At 43.1% G+C, this 17,733-nt stretch overlaps 1 protein-coding gene and 1 non-coding gene across 3 annotated transcripts in view; both read right to left on the bottom strand.

Moving 5' to 3' along the window:
• Positions 1-17,600, bottom strand: part of PRRG1 (proline rich and Gla domain 1) — a 30,922-nt gene extending 13,322 nt beyond the window's left edge. Inside the window, exons 1-3 of one of the 2 annotated variants that reach the window (XM_058195218.1) lie at positions 17,478-17,600; positions 3,456-3,481; positions 677-837 (exon numbers count right to left, since the gene is read on the bottom strand). In XM_058195218.1, coding sequence (XP_058051201.1) covers positions 677-837; positions 3,456-3,465 — 171 coding nt within the window. In that variant the 5' untranslated portion in view covers positions 3,466-3,481; positions 17,478-17,600. Of the gene's footprint in view, positions 1-676; positions 838-3,455; positions 3,482-11,856; positions 11,953-17,477 lie in introns of those variants that run through there. The other variant, XM_058195220.1, reaches the window with a different exon arrangement.
• LOC131204891 (U11 spliceosomal RNA) lies at positions 14,985-15,126 on the bottom strand. The gene has a single exon (XR_009156662.1). It is a non-coding gene; the product is annotated as a U11 spliceosomal RNA (small nuclear RNA).
• Positions 17,601-17,733: the final 133 nt, after the last annotated feature.

A 17,733-nucleotide genomic window follows, 5' to 3' on the forward strand; every position in this document is an offset into this window, starting at 1 on the left:
CCGGTTTCCGGTGCACGCATGCGCATCGACCAGCTAGTCTTCTGCAGTGCGGGTTCAATTCATGTCTGAAGGCTACTCAGGAGAGATTGTTGGCTCAGCCGGCAGCACAGCAGCCGGCATGGCAGAGGTCGTGTGAGGGGCCTAACCGAAGGCGGCACGGCACTCCCCTCGACCCCCCGCAATGCCGGGGAAGGAGCAGAAGGGCAGGTGGAGTTTCTCTTTTTCCATGCCCTGAAATCTTTTGAGACTAAACTAAAACTGATACCTGAGGAATCTGAATCTCTCTCTCTCTCTCTCCCTCCCTCCCCCTCACCTCTCTCTTTTCCTTCTGAAAAACCGATTCGGCAAATAAGCACGAATCTTTTATTTTCGGCCTGTTTTCAAGGCTTTTTTGGGCCAGTTTTGGGGCTTTTGGGGGCTTGTTTTTCCTCTGCCTTTTTTTGGGGTGGGGGAAACAGCCCCCCAAAAGCCTTGAAAATCGGCCAAAAAAACCCCCAGAAACAGGCTGAAAAAAGACTGGAAAAGGCCTGAAAAAAACTAGGCCAAAAACTTTTTTTTATTGTTGTTTTTTCTCTTCTAAATTTAGGTGCGTCTTATAGTTCGAAAAATACGGTATGCGGAAAAATATTAGATAAATATGTGAAGAATGTTTTATATTTTTTAGTAGGTAACTTACTGTCTTTTCATCATTTTCAAATGCTTCTCTTGCCTCTTCTTTATCACAGCGTTCTTCATAACATTCCCGCTCGATGTTTCCTTTTTTAAGTTCTTCCAAAAGTCCATTCGCCCGTGGGTATCTTTTTAAGACAGAATTGGCCTTCGCCTCTATGAGGAACACTGCAGAAAACAAGGATTTACTAGTACTTAGAAGTTGAGAAATTTATGTTCAGGATAAATAATCTTCCGCAGCATGAAGAGGTACTTTGTGTCTATTTGGCAGCAATGTTAATTCTGGCCAGTTCGACGTCACTCGCGTCAGGGACACCTGTGGCAGTGGTGAAATCCAATTTTTTTTTTACTACCGGTTCTGTGGGCGTGGCTTGGTGGGCGTGGTGTGGCTTGGTGGGCGTGGCAGGGGAAGGATATTGCAAAATCTCCATTCCTAATCCACTCTGGGGCCAGCCATAGGTGGCATTTGCCGGTTCTCTGAACTGCTCAAAATTTCCGCTACCAGTTTTCCAGAACCTGTCAGAACCTCCTGGATTTCACCCCTGATCTGTGGTGGCCAAGTGCTAAGGCAGGACTTCGCTCAGACCCTCCCTCACTCTTATCCTTCCTTCCTTCCATCCTTCCTTCAATTCCCTCCCCTTCTCCCCTTTCTTCTTTCTTTCCTCTTCATTCTTTCTTTCTTCTTCCTTCGCCTCTTCCCCTCTTTTTCTTTTTCTTTTCTCTTTCCCTTTCTCCTTTCCTGTCCTTTCTTGCACGGTCAAATGCAAAAGGAGGAAACATTTCTCCTTTTGTTTTGTTTTTAGTTTGTTTTGCTAGCTTCCTGCCAGCAAAAATGGAGGTCAGGAGAATAGCATGCTGCCCACTCAGACTCCATTTTTGGCTGAGACGGCCTACTGCAGCCCTCTACTAGCGAAAATGGAACTTGGGAGCGTGGCGCGTGGCTCCCCTGGGCCCTATTTTTGGCTGGGATGGGTTCCTGCAGGCCTCTGTCTGCAAAAATGGAGCTTGGGAGGGCCATGCGTGGGCCCCGTTTTCAGCCATGATGGCCTCCTGCAGCACTCTGCCAGCAAAAAGGTAGGGAGAGGGCTGCAGGAGGCTGTCCCAGCTGAAAACGGGATCCAGGAGGGGCGCATGCGGCCCTCGACCTCAGTGTTTCCAGGGTAGCCCCATGGACCAGATTTAAGCACCCCGCGGGCTGGATGCGAGCCGTGGACCTTGAGTTTGAGTTTGACACTCTTGAGTTAATCAAACTGAAATCATAAGGATGAGAGTATAGTATGATTTAAAACAGCATCAAGTAACATGTGTCAAGATATTTCAGATATAAACCTCATCCTATGTCTATAATGATTGAATCTACTGGATTATGCACACACAAACATTTTATATGTACACCATACTCATAAATATTTGGGGTTGTTTAAATGCTGGAGCTAACAGCAAAGTAATAAGAAAATAACTGAGGACACTCAAAGTTGTCAATTCCTAAGTGTTAAAATTTAATAGACAATTAGTATTTCAAGCATGCTCAACTGATGTATGTTGTACTTAATTTATTGCTTACTTTAGGCAGGGTGTAGGGGAAAAAAAGGCAGCTTTCACAAAACAAAACAGGAAGTATTTGCATCCTATTTGTTCTATATCCAATCCTTTTTTTCCATGCTGGAGGAGAAACAATAGCATGCATATAAAATTTGGGGCTGGATAATAAATAACTATAGAGAACTCTGGGAAAAAAAGAACCTATGTGCAGCTACAAATCATTTTCCCTCGATAATTTCATCTAAAAATGCTTAATTAGTGCCAGATATTAGAGGGGGTGGGGTGGGGTGGAGAAAAAGTGGTTATCTTCTTATTTACCCATCATGGATAGTTCACAAATTAAATTTAATGTTAAAATAATGATGCAGTTCTTGTCAGGTTAATGACAAGATGTTAAAATAATGTTTAATGTTAAAATAATGATGCAGTCCATTGTCGGAATGGAGAAATTGATATGGAGAATCTTACTCTTGATATATAAAGATAGAATAGAATAGAATAGAATAGAATAGAATAGAATAGAATAGAATAGAATAGAATAGAATAGAATAGAATAGAATAGAATAGAATAGAATAGAATTCCTTATTGGACAAGTGTGATTGGACACATGAGGAAATTTGTCTTTGGTGCATATGCTCTCAGTGTACATAAGGAGAATAAAATACATTCATCAAGAATAAAAAGATATAACACTTAGTGATTGTCAAGGTTACTAATAAGCTATCAAATCGTACTAGGAAGCAAATAAAAACAATATAAATTGAAAGATACAAGCAACATGGTTATAGTCATAAGTGGGAAGAGTCTTAATAAATTATTTGACAGTGTGGTGGCAATTAGTTGTTAAGCAGAGTGATGGCATTCGGGGAAAAACTGTTCTTGTGTCTAGTTGTTCTGGTGTGCAGTGCTCAGTTGCGTCATTTTGAGGGTAGAAGTTGAAATAATTTAGGTCCAGGATGTGAAGGGTCTGTAGATATTTTCAGAGCCTTCTTTTTGATTCGTGCAGTATACATGTGTACCCATGTATACAGTATATGTATACATGTGTATACATGTATAAAGTATACATATATATATGTCTGTGTGTACACACATACACACACACATGGTAGTTGCGCAATGGACATGCAAAAAAAAAACCATTTCACCCACAGAGATAAAAAGATAGTTATACAGCATTATAAATTTTTCAAAGTGAATTCTAAGTTTTATTATGGAGCATAGATAGATATCATGCACTTACCACTATCCATGTTTCTCAAGAAAGTGCTGAAAGGAAAAGAGAAACAATTTTTGTTAATGGCGTAAAACAGTTTTAAATCAAGAAATATTAAGTGGCACAAATTGAATTACAGGTTTATCTCTTCTGATAATGCAGATCTTATTGTTCTATCTTTGAATTTCATTTAATATGACTATATACATAACACCATCTTTTCATTTTAGAAATAAAAGAAACCCTATGCTATGCTTTTGTCAAGTCTGTTTCACATCTGAAATGATTAATGATTTCCATTAAGCCCTCTGAGTAGTTCCTGGATAACAATGCATAGGGGTTTTCCTGGACTCACAACTCCTGCTCAAAGAGCAAGTGGCGGTCATGGCCAGAGGGCCTTTGCGCAATTGTGGGTTGTGCGCGTGCTACGCCCTTTCCTGGACCAACAGTCCTACTTGCTCAAGCCCTACTCCTGTAATGGCGAACCTATGGCATGCGTGCCACAGGTGGCACGCAGAGCCATATTGGTGGGCACATGAGCTCAGCTCCAGCGTGAACTTTCAGGCTTTCTGGGCACACCAGAAGTAGGGAAATAAACTATTTCCGGCCTCCAGAGGGCCTGTGGGGGGTGGGGGTGTCGGGAAGACCCATTTTTTTGCTCTCCCCAGGCTCCTAGAAAGGCTCTGGAGCCTGAGGAGAGCAAAAAACGGGCCTTCCGGTCTCACTGGAAGTCAGCAAATGGGTCATTTCTGGAGGGCCACCAGGGGGGTGGGAAAGGCCATTTTTGCCTTCCCCAGGCTCCTAGAAAGCCTCTGGAGCCTGGGAAGGGTGAAAAATGGGCCTACCGGGCCCACTGTGCCATTGTGTGCCAAAAGCGGGGGGAGCATGGAGGGGGGGCACATAGAATTATGGGTATGGGCACATGCATGCACGACCCACCGCACTCCCATCGCTTTTGGCACGTGATGGGCAAAAGATTAGCCATCACTGCCCTTGTTGTGACCCAGGCCCAAGTAGGTAGTAGGAAGCTCAGTCAGTGAAAAAACAAACAAACTTTATTTGAACAGCTGAGAATTACTTCATTCTCAGCTTAGTTCAACTAAATTAAAGCAAATTCCTCCCAACACAAATTCCTCAGCCCTATCACAAACCTTGGTCCAATTAGGCAAACTGCCAAAGGCCTTTCTTGGCAAAGGTTCAGAAGTCACCGATACAAAAATAAATGCAAGAAGACAAAGCTACCAACGTTGTTTTCCGGCAAAGCCCAAACACTGTTGCTGGTCTGTTTTAAGCCTTATGGGAGGGGCCAATCATCTCTTGGCCCTACTCCTGAGTTGTCCTCTCTGCTTGATCTGCTCTTGCCTTCTGGCAGCTCCTCCTGTTCCTTCTTGCCTTCTGGCAGCTCCTCCTGTTCCTCTGCCTCACTACTATTAGTCTCTGAAGGCTCCGGAGTCCGCACCTCACTCCCAATGGCCCTGGCCCCACCTCAGCCTCATTGCTGTCCGACTCTGTTGCCAGCTCCGCAGGCTGCTGGCGGACCACAACAGCCCTAATCACTTCCCTTCTTGTCCATTGCAATGCAATCTACATGGGGCTGCCCTTGAAGAACATCCAGAAGCTCCAGTTGATGCAAAATGCAGCGGCCCGCATGGTTTTGTGCAGACCCTGATGTGCTGACGCCTTGAAGAAAGCAAGGAGCAGGAACAACCACCAGTGGAGGAAAAGGAAGAGGCAAAATTTGGAGGAAAGGTAAGGACTGGAGAGGAGACGTCCCAGGGGATAAGAGGAATCCACCCAAGATCCGGCTTTGAAATGGGAAATCGTGGCTACAAAAAGGCATCCAGTCGAGGGGCAACAGAGTTGCCGAAAGGGAAGCTGCCCAAAGATACACAGGTGGGTTGTATTTTGGCTAAGTTTGAGATATTAGGGGGATTAGATATAGGGACTAAGGCAGCCTTTTCTCACTATTGTGTGTCAGTATGGCCATACTTAAAATTAGATAAACCAGGAGAGTTCTGGCCACCCCAAGGATCGATCGATCAATCAATCACCAATTAATTGAAGAAGTGAGAACTGCCCTCTTGGGAGCAGAAAGGGCATGCTGAAATTCAATATCTGGAACTCTTTTGTGAACTTGGCAAACAGCCCGTCTCTGCTACAATACTGCAGTTGTGAAGGAACTTTTGTATGCGCAGCACAGGATCCTAAGTTAAAGAAACCCAGTGCTCCTCCCGTTTATACTGGAGGATTCTGAGAGTGGTCTCCCACCCCATACTTACTCATGGAATGGGACGCTCCAGACAAGGAGATCCCAGAAAAGGGGGGAGGCTGAGGAACAACGTAATCAAACAGTGAATGAATCCTCTGATCATCCAATCTCAATCAAAACTGAAACCGGAGATGCAGGCTCCACTTAGAGAAAATATAGTGGTAGGAGGAGGAAACCGATTCTGTCCAGTGCTAGTTTGCACACCATTTTCTACTTCAGACCTTTGTAACTGGAAGTTACAAAATCCCAGTTATAGGGAAGACCCAGAGAAAATGCACTCTCTGTTCTTATAAGGACCCATAACCAGGGGTGAAATCCAGCAGGTTCTGACAGGTTCCGGAGAACCAGTAGCGGAAATTTTGAGTAGTTCAGAGAACTGGCAAATACCACCTCTGGCTGGCCCCAGAATGGGGTAGGAATGGAGATTTTGCAGTATCCTTCCCCTGGAGTAGGATGGGAATGGAGATTCTGCAGTATCCTTCTCCTGGAGTAGGATGGGAATGGAGATTTTGCAGTATCCTTCCCCCGGAGTGGGGAGGGAATGGAGATTTTGCAGTATCCTTCTCCTGGAATAGAATGGGAATGGAGATTTTGCAGTATCCTTCCCCTGGAGTGGGGAGGGAATGGAGATTTTGCAGTATCCTTCTCCTGGAGTAGGATGGGAATGGAGATTTTGCAGTAACCTTCCCCCGGAGTGGGGAGGGAATGGAGATTTTGCAGTATCCTTCTCCTGGAGTAGGATGGGAATGGAGATTTTGCAGTAACCTTCCCCCGGAGTGGGGCAGTGTTAAGGGTAATCTGGGTTCACAACCAATGTTGTGGACTGTTGAGCAGAGTACCCTACGCATGAAAACGACTGAGACTGGTTGTATACAATAACAGTCACTTGCAGACAAACTGGGGTTTGATATTCCTTTACTTTTAGGGAAAAGGCAAAGTCATAGTCCAAAAATAATTCCAGGTCATACACATATAAAGCCAGTCTGTCAGGGATGTTACAAATATCAAGTCTTCTTACCGATGAAGATTTGCACAACAAACAAGGTCTTCTTTCAGTTCGGCAAAACACAGTTCAATACACAACACTCAGTATCTTGAGGAATCAGTAACTAGCTATGATCAAGCAATGATCATAAAGCTCAAATATACAGTTGCAGCATGTCATCAGATTACAATGCTGTAGTGTCCCTGTAGATTCCCCACAAGCCATAATTTAGTAGTCCTTTTATACATTGGCTACAGAGCTCAACCAATCAGGATGCTTGCATGATGCAGCACAGCCTTAAAGCAATATCATGCCTTTCTACATACATACATAGTTAGTTTATATATTGCCTGGCCAACTAGTTAGGCAAATAACAATTTCCTGACAGGCAGGAATGGAGATTTTGCAGTATCCTTCTCCTGGAGTGGGGAGGGAATGGAGATTTTGCAGTATCCTTCCCCTGCCACGCCCACCAAGCCATGCCCACAGAACTGGTAGTAAAAAAATTGAATTCTACCACTCCACATAACCCCACTTGGACAGACATTCAGACATTGACGGATGTCCTATTAACACCAGAGGAATGGAGACCAGTGAGGAGGGCAATGGAGCGGCAGTTAAAAAAAGGGCATGAGAATGACAGCCACTGGTAATGCCCACTCACAGAGGCAGAATGGGATCTGGATGATGATCGGGACAATATGAGACTACGAAATTATCAATCCTTACTCTTGTATGGAATCCAAAATGGGAGTTCCCAAAATTAAGAATTTTCCAAAAGTGTACGAAATAAGGCAAAAGAAAAAGGAAAATCCAGGAGATTTTCTTGAAAGAATAGACCAGGCTTTCAGGCAATACACTGATTTAGATCCTGAAGCCTCAGACAATCAGAAAATGATAAACATGATTTTTATAGGGCGGTCAGCAGAAGATATAAGAAGGATAGGATAGGATAGGATAGGATAGGATAGGATAGGATAGGATAGGATAGGATAGGATAGGATAGGATAGGATAGGATAGGACAGGACAGGACAGGACAGGACAGGACAGGACAGGACAGGACAGGACAGGACAGGACAGGACAGGATAACTTTTTATATTTGTATATGTAACTGTAAGACACACAGAGTTACACTATGATAAGATGGGCGGCCAATAAATTTTAGAAATGGAATGGGAATGGGAATGGGAATGGGAGTGGGAGTGGGAGTGGGAAGAGAAGAGAAGAGAAGAGAAGAGAAGAGAAGAGAAGAGAAGAGAATTTCTGTAACTTTCTAACATCAAAAACATCATTAAAAAAGCACAACAAAGAATGTTCTTTCCGCGCCAACTCAGAAAGCTCAAACTGCCCAAGGAGCTGCTAATCCAGTTCTACAGAGGAATTATTGAGTCTGTCATCTGCACCTCTATAATTGTCTGGTTTGGTTCTGCAACCAAACAAGACAGACACCGACTTCAGAGAATAATTACAACTGCAGAAAAAAACAATGGCTACCAACCTGCCTTCCATTGAGGACCTGTATACTTCACGAGTCAAAAAGAGGGCTGGGAAAATATTTACAGACCCCTCGCATCCTGGGCATAAACTGTGTCAACTCCTACCCTCAAAATGACACTATAGAGCACTGCACACCAGAACAACTAGACGCAAGAACAGTTTTTTCCCGAACGCCATCACTCTGCTAAACAAATAATTCCCTCAACACTGTCAAACTATTCACTAAGTCTACATTACTATTACTATTAATCTTCTCATCATTCCTATCATCGTCTCCTCCCAGTTATGACTGTATGACTGTAACTTGTTGCTTGTATCCTTACGATTTATATTGTTTCCTAGTATGATTTGATTGCTTATTTATACCCTATGACTATCATTAAGTGTTGTACCTTATGATTCTTGACGAATGTATCTTTTCTTTTATGTACACTGAGAGCATATGCACCAAAGACAAATTCCTTGTGTGTCCAATCGCACTTGGCCAATAAAGAATTCTATTCTATTAAAGGAAAGATTAGAAACCACAGGGATCTTGACCAATCCAGAAAATACCTGAAGGATTATCAACCCCTTACCTGGTTTGGTGGGCTCCGGTCCCTCAATAATGCCATGTATCATATACGGACAGTGGCGGAAATCCTAACTAATGAGTTTGTTATTGCTACAGCAAAAAAACAAGAAGCCATACGACAAATGATTGTTCAGAATACAATGGCTCTAGATATGGTATTGGCATCCAAAGGAGGTGTGTGCACGCTAATTGGACAACAATGCTGTGTGTATTTTCCTGGGCAAATTAGAGGAATTCCAAAACCGAGCTAAACACATAGCAAAGATAGCTGCAACTTCTCCCTGGCATGCATAATCATTCTTCTCTTAATCACCTGTTGTGGATTACAATGCCTTCCCCTTTGCCTTTCCACCTGTAAGCAAACTACGATATTGAATGAATCTTGGAAAATTAAATCATATTCAGATTCAAAGGGGGAGAGTGATGAGCTGTCTGCTAAAATAAAGCCAGGTCATGACACACACTTGAAAGTAAATCAGGAAGACTGTAATTGTGGAATCTTTCTGGCAAGAACAAAGAATGCTTATCCACAGGAAATATGCACGTGTAAAGCTTGTAACAATTCTGGATAGTTAAAAAGCTGATAAAAATAACAAAGAGTTAGGCAACTTACAGACCTCAGCTAAAAGTTAGGAATGGAGATGGCCTGCAGCAAATAAAATGTGTATTAGATAACTCCTGGGGCATTCATTAGCCAAGGCTTAGGAATAGGGACAGCTAGAGACCAATAGAACAAATTGTAGAATTATTACTAAAATGTTCATTAGATGATACTTCTTATTATCTTGCCTTGTCCCAGCTTCTCCTTTAGTGAAAATGTATAAAGTTTTCTTAATCCTTTGTTCTTGGCTTTCTTGGCATTTTGGCCAGGAGCCCTTTTCTTGGGGTATCCCAATAAAAAGCAATCAGAAAACCTGCACCTCGTCTCTGGCGTCCATCATTGGTTTCGGCACCAGGCTCTGACTCGAATTGGGGACAACAATCGCATTAGGTTGCAGGCATGGAAAATTTTTGGATCCTGTCATTTTATGGCTGTCATGGCACATTCTCTCTGAGAATGACTAGTTCAAAGTCATTTAATAAGTTTGAGTATACATAAATTGTATTTATAATAAGTATATGCAAAGAGAATAAAATATAATACTGAGAATACACATTTAACTTTGCTTTACAATAGCCAGTTTCTCATAATATGGAACTGATTGGGCTTCCAAATTATTTCCAGCAATTTGTGTAAAACCACTATTTTTTTTACAACTGAAATGTAATACCTATTTTAAATACTTTTAAAATATTTTTAAATTTTTATTTTAAATATTTTTAATACCTTATTTGTACCCTATGACTATCATTAAGTGTTGTACCTTATGATTCTTGATGAATGTATCTTGTCTTTTTATGTACAGTGAGCATATGCACCAAAGACAAATTCCTTGTGTGTCCAATCACACTTGGCCAATAAAGACTTCTATTCTAAAAATATTTTTAAAAGATTTTTAAAAAAAATCTCTATACTGAGATCTAGAGCCTGCTCTCTGTTGAGCAGGCTTAAATGCTCAAAATGCAGAAAACGTCTTAAAAATGCATTACAAGATATATGCCTCCTTCAGATGTCTATATCTGTTGAGTTTGATGTATAGAGAAATATTTCTCTTACACACTGCCCATGTATTTTAGTCCTGTTTCACACTACGAAACACAAATGCCTAAGCAACTTTAACATGTTTCTTGAATTTTAACGAGAAACAAGTAAAGACACACATGCCCTTTGATTCAAAGTACAGAATGTACATGGATACTGACATAAATAAATCATAGCTTGTAGGAACTGCTATCACTGACTACACCAACACATTAACAAATCTGAAAATTTGGAGACTGGTGTGAATGAAGCATTTGATGTAGCCAGCAAAGTTCTATTATTAGTTCGCAAAAGATGCAGTCTGTTGTTAACAGACGCCATGAAGAACAATAACAATGCCACCCCTATGTATGAACTGGGGCAAACATTGTAATAGATAAAAACTAAAAGTGAAACAGCTTTTCACAGCAGAATATTTTCCAGTTGGACAGCTATTCCCATAACCCCGAACCAAACGCGGAAGCTGCGTGAAGAAGCAACAAATCATAATGGAGCCAGTTTCCTGCTTAACTCAACAGGATTGGATTGCAATGAAAGTGAGCGATTAACGCCGCAAAGAGCAGAGAAATTGAGGGAAATTATTTTTTAATGTCACTTCATTGGGATGAATGAAGTTCACGGCTTTCTATAACTCTAGAGAACAGATAAAGAATCTAGGCATTCCCCTAAATTTCGCCACATCTGCTTTACAATTAATCTTTGCCTTAAAAGATTAAGAATAATTTACAGCTAGATATATCAGCATGCACTTCCTATCCCGAATGCTTTCCCCCAAATCCTCAAACTACAGGTTTTTGCTGGGGAAATTTCAGCTTCCTAAAATTGAACTTACTGTGAAAAAGAGAACTGGACTGGAATGCATTTTCACAACCAGGTTACCACTACCGCAAGGAACCACTCACACAATACTGGGACCACCAGCTTCATCCACAGCATCAGCACGAGGTGCCTTTGACAAGCAGCACAGGATCTTCTTCAATAACCCGAGAATCCCGGGACCTTGAGTTAAGGGGGGTGGGGGGGGAAGGCTTGTATGTGGGACTAGCCCAGAGGTCTTCAAACTTGGCAGCTTTAAGACTTGTGGACTTCCAACTCCCAGAATTCTCCAGCCAGTTAATTCTGGGAGTTGAAGTCCACAAGTCTTAAAGCTACCAAGTTTGGGGACCCCTGGACTCTCCCATTGGGATCGCAAGTGAGTCTAATGGCCCATCAAGCATCTCCAAGCACGAAAAGCCCAGTTTGACCTCCTCCTGTCCCTTGGCTCAGCGCTGCTAATCCAAGCCTTCCTAAAACTTTTCTTACGGCCGCTGCTCCAAAGCAAAAAGTCCTCTTCCTGGAAACCCCTTTTTCGCCACCTTAAGAACCATCTGTTTTCCCCGCAGATTGCAAGAACGCTCGTTCCCCCATCCAGGGAGAGTTCCCTCGGCGACTAGGCGCCTCTCAACAACCCCGAACCCACCTTCTCTTTGCCTTTGTAGACAGCTTCGGCACTTCAACTGCTCCTTGTACCTCGAACCCTTTGGAAAAGCAGGCTCTGCGCAAGCGTCATTCCAACAATTAACTCCACCCTATCATTCCTAATGCTGGGGGGGGGGGGGTGGAAGGAAGCCAAGCTGTAAAGCATGGATACGGGAGGAAAAGCTGTTAGAGGAGAGGCCGTAGCCTCGCCCCGTCTTACTCTGTTTCAGCGCAGTAACCCCGCCCCTGCTCTTCTCCCTTCTCTCCATAGACTTGTGTGTGATAAGTTTGCGTTTTCAGTTCGCTTAAGGGCAGAAGGCAGCACGAATTGGTTTCAGAGCTTAGGCAAAAGAACGGAGTTATTTTCCCTTTAAAGAGACTTTTCCAAAAACTCAAACTAAAACGCAAGCGAATACTTTCTCAGTTTTGTTCCTGGAAAGTCTGCAGGGATCATGATAGGAAATGGGATATAATTTTTTTTTAATTTGAATTTATATCCCGCCCGTCTCCGAAGACTCAAGGCGGCTTACACAGTGTTAAGCAATAGTCTTCATCCATTTATATATTATATACAAAGTCAACTTTTATTGCCCCCCAACAATCTGGATCCTCATTTTACCTACCTTATAAAAGATGGAAGGCTGAGTCAACCGTGGGTCTGGTGGGACTTGAACTTGCAGTAATTGCGAGCAGCTGTGTTAATAACAGACAGACTTAGTCTGCTGAGCCACCAGAGGCCCAAATGATCTGAGATGGGGGGGATCCCTCAAGGACCCTAGCAGTGTTTTTTTAATTACCGGTTCTGTGGGCGTGGGTTGGTGGGCATGGTGTGGCTTGGAGAGCGTAGCAGAGGAAGGATACTGTAAAATCTCCATTCCCACCCCACTCCAGGGGGAAGGATACTGCAAAATCTCCATTCCCACCCCACTCCAGGGGGAAGGATACTGCAAAATCTCCATTCCCACCCCACTCCCGGGGCCAGCCAGAGGTGGTATTTGCTGGTTCTCCGAACTACTCAAAATTTCTGCTACTGGTTCTACAGAACCTGTCAGAACCTGCTGGATTTCACCCTTGGACCCTAGCCCTATATACCATGCACCCAGCTTTATAAGTAACGGTTATATGTGGTTTAACTAGAGTGTCTTATAGCCCTAGGCAGCATTAGCCAACAACAAAGGAAAACTGTGGTGGGTAACATTTGGGAGACCACCGATTCCCTGCTGCACAGGGAATGAATGAATGAATGAATGAATGAATGTATATATACACAGACACGTTTTTTTTTCCAGAGGGGTAACTGAGTGATCGGTCCATTACAACTAGAACCTCTTCTTACACTGTGTGGTTTACTGCGGTGATGCTGTAATTCAGAAGACAGTCTTCCCTGAGCTCAGGAACGGGCAAATACATCCTAACACTGATTCAAGAGCTATCTACGAAGACTGGGCTTGTACCATAAAATAAAATTAAAAAACACTTTTGAATCAAGCTCATCTCCTCATCACAGCATGGATCATCTGATGGCCAACCCAGAGAAGTTATTTGCTCCCTCAGGAATCTCTCCCCCCCCACCAATTCCTCAGACTAGTCTACAGCCCAGAAACACCCTTGTGGTCTCTAATATAATACTATTAATCTTCTCATGGTTCCTAGCACCCATCTCCTCCCACATATGACTGTAACCTGTTACTGGTATCCTTAAGATATTGACTGTTTCCCTATGACTATCATTAATTGTTATACCTTATGATTCTTGACGAAGGTATCTTCTCTTTTATGTACACTGAGAGCGTATGCACCAAGACAAATTCCATGTGTCCAATCATACTTGGCCAATAAAGAATTCTATTCCATTCTACAAGTACTAACCAAGTCCAGTTGTAGTTGGCTCAAGGCCAACAGGTGCTGTTACCTAGCTTAGTAGTTTAGTTTAATAGAATAGAATAGAATAGAATAGAATAGAATAGAATAGAATAGAATAGAATTTTTTATTGGCCAAGTGTGATTGGACACACAAGGAATTTGTCTTGGTGCATATGCTCTCAGTGTACATAAAAGAAAAGATACGTTCATCAAGGTACAACATTTACAACACAATTGATGGTCAATATATCAATATAAATCATAAGGATTGCCAGCAACAAGTTATAGTCATACAGTCATAAATGGAAAGAGATTGGTGATGGGAACTATGAAATGATTAATAGTAGTGCAGATTCAGTAAATAGTCTGACAGTGTTGAGGGAATTATTTGTTTAGCAGAGTGATGGCCTTCGGGAAAAAACTGTTCTTGTGTCTAGTTGTTCTGGTGTGCAGTGCTCTATAGCGTCATTTTGAGGGTAGGAGTTGAAACAGTTTATGTCCAGGATGCGAAGGGTCTGTAAATATTTTCATATTTAATGGTCACACAGATGCAGTCATAAAATGACTTGTTGACTTTGTCAAAAGCCAACTGGGAAGATTGGAAATGGTGATCATGGGACCCTAGGACACTGCATGTCCTAACGATATGACAGGTGCTAAGCACCTAAATTTTTAATCATATGATTGTGGGGATGCTGCCACAATGGTAATCATGAGGACTAGTCACTTTTAACACTGGCTAACCGTCACAACCATTAACCAGTGGGAACAGCTTATCATCAGAAGTTGTGGGTGCTTCGTCACTGGAGGTTTTTAAGAGACTGGACAGTCACTTCTCTGAAACAGAGTCTCCTGCTTGAGCAGGGGGTTGAACTAGAAGACATCTAAGGTCCTTTCCAGTTCTACTCTGAAAAACGTTTGACAGTCGTAAGGATGAGAACCAGCGGTAGTCATTTTTCAGTCTGACAAGCAGGAGGACCAATTATAAGTAATTTTTTTCAGTGCTACTTCTGGGTGAGATTCTGCCAGTCCCTCTCTCTCAGACCTAGGAGTGAGAAAATAACAAAGAAGCTCCAAAACGGAAGCGAGTGCACTGTTTGCGACCCAATGAAGGTCATTGCACAACAACGTTCTCGTCCTTCGACGCCAGCCTTATCTTTTCCCTTCAAACCTTCAGCGCTTTTTCCCGATAGTTTCTCTTTCACAGAACAAACCGAACGTAAATTCCGACGACTCCAAATCTATCATTATTCAACACCCGTAGGGCGGGGAGCCAGAACAAGCGATTACCAGCTACCCCCAACTGCAAAAATTATGCTTCCGAAATCTCTTGATAGCGATTCCGCACGGAAAGGAGCATGCCGCAGCCACCCCACTCCATGTGCTAATCACAGCAGAAGCCCTTTTTTAAACGAACGCTTCCGCGAGTGCTGCTCCCATTGATCCGTAACACCTCTTTAGGTCACAGCGAGGAGGCTACCAAACTACATCCACCCAGGTCAATTCCACGGAGGTTTGAATTTATAATTGCTGCCACGACGGTTCCAAATCTGTTTCGATTTTAAAACAGGGCAAACATTTCCCCCTTCTTCTAGCCGATATGCAAATTAACGCGCGGAATTCTGGGTAGAAAGCCTGGGAGTTTAGTTTTTCGGTGTTCCAGACAGACCTGTCAAAGGCAGATTTATTGCAGGAAGCAGAGGGGATTAATTAGCTTTGTTAATTAACTTCCGTTGACAGGTACACCGGCCCGGAATGAAAAAAATAAACCACCTTTGCTGGAATACATCAATTCCACCGAAATACAAGGCAATTCCTTTCCAAGTAACGCTCATTCATTTATATTTGTCTCCTGGTTTTTCTTTTCACTTGAAAGTTGCCCTTAACTTTAATGCACAGAGACCTTCCGAATTAAATCTCAAATCAGCCCGGATGCAGAGCCTGGCTGCATTCGCATAATATGCTGATTTACGGCTGAATGGCAAATCTAGACAGCATACTAAAAAGCAGAGACATCACCCTGCCAACAAAGGTGCGTATAGTCAAGGCTATGGTTTTCCCAGTTGCAATGTATGGCTGTGAAAGTTGGACCATAAGGAATGGCTGAGGCCAAAGAATTGGGGCTTTTCAACTTTGGTGCTGGAGAAGACTCCTGCAAGTCCCTTGGACTGCAAGGCGATCAAACCGGTCAGTCCTAGAGGAGATCAACCCTGACTGCTCTTTAGAAGGCCAGATCCTGAAGAGGAAACTCAAAGACTTTGGCCACCTAAGGAGAAGGAAGGACTCACTGGAGAAGAGCTGGGAAAGATTTGAAGGCAAAAGAAGAAGGGTACGGCAGAGAACGAGATGGATGGATGGAGTCACTGAAGCTGTCGGTGTGACCTTAAATGGTCTCCAGGGGATGGTAGAGGACAGGAAGGCCTGGAGGAACGTTGTCCATGGGGTCGCGATGGGTTGAACACGACTTCGCAACTAACAACAACGGCTGAATGAGTTCTGCTTCTTAGATTCGTATGGCTGGCTGCACCATAAACCAATCATGGCATGCCTGGGCTGCGTAACCCAAGGGGTGGGGGTCGTCTAATTTGCAATTCAGTGGGTCGGGCAAACACAGTTCTAGCTCACTTTCTCCTTTCTCCAAATTGAGGATTATATTGAGGGATACAAGTATTTATTTCCCTTTCCCAGATATGAGATGCAAAATTCATTGGTTTTCCCTCATTCTTCTCTCCTCTCTGTTTGCACAAAATGCTTAGCCTGCGAACTGAATGTCTGTAGAGATTCTCAGCCATCCAGGTCATGGTTGTCCCAAAGGTGCTTTTTTAGAAGGCAAACTGGACTTTCTTGTTTTTTTTTCTTTTGAAGATGTTTCGCTTCTCATCCAAGAAGCTTCTTCAGCTTTGACAGGATAGTGGGGAATGGAACGACTTATATTCCTTGCAGACAGCTGGTCATTTACATCCTTTTAGAGGGCCTTTGAAGCACTTGGAGGTTTATCTGTGTCCTCAGAGTCACCAGACTGGTGCTCCTGGTTCCTGTACTCCGCAATTTTTCCTCCGCCAATCCATTCTTACTCCCAAACCATTCAAAAGGTGTTCATCCCAAATTGCACAGCTAAAAGTCTAAAAGTGCCCTGAGGACACAGATAAACCTCCAAATGCTTTAATGACCCTCTAAAACAGGGGTCTCCAACCTAGGCAACTTTAAGACTTGTGGACTTAAATTCCCAGTTCTGGAAGTCGAAGTCCATAAGTCTTAAAGTTGCCAAGGTTGAAGACCCCTGCTCTAAAAGGATGCAAATGACCAGCTGTCTGCAAGGAATATAAATCCTTCCATTCCCCACCATCCAGTCAGAACTGAAGAAGCTTCTTGGATGAGAAGCGAGAGGTCTTCAAAGAAAAAACAAGAAGGTCCAGTTGGCCTGCTGAAAAAAGCAGAGACTGCCAACTGAATGAAATGAGTTTCCAAGTCGGCACAATGCGCTGAAGAATAACTAACCAAAACAAGTCAGTTCACCAAAAATAACTAATCTTAGGTTGCACAAAGGAACTCCTATGACTATCATTAAGTGTTGTACCTTATGATTCTTGACAAATGTATCTTTTCTTTTTATGTACCCTGAGAGCATATACACCAAAGACAAATTACTTGTGTGTCCAATCACACTTGGCCAATAAAAATTCTATTCTATTCTATTCTTTAAATTTACAGTTCGTCTGGACAGGCACGTCCTGCGAGCGGGCACTGCGGTCTACCTACCTGCACAGAACAAAGAGCCTTATAATCCTCGCTTTACGGCGGGGTCCGTCCGCTTCTGCACGGAACAAGAGCGAAGACCATGAAGGGGAGAAAAAAAAAAAAAAACTTCCCCGCGGCTGCTTGAACTACAACTCCCAAACTAAGCGCCGTCCGGAGTCGGCGCCTGCGCAGTCAAGCCAGACCCGCCCAACGGACGAAAGGCAGAAAAGGACGTCCCGATTGGTTGGTGAAACAGGCCGGTTGGCGCGCGGGGGCC

Source organism: Ahaetulla prasina, chromosome 10 (genome assembly GCF_028640845.1).
Source record: "Ahaetulla prasina isolate Xishuangbanna chromosome 10, ASM2864084v1, whole genome shotgun sequence".
NCBI classification, from domain to species: domain Eukaryota; kingdom Metazoa; phylum Chordata; class Lepidosauria; order Squamata; family Colubridae; genus Ahaetulla; species Ahaetulla prasina.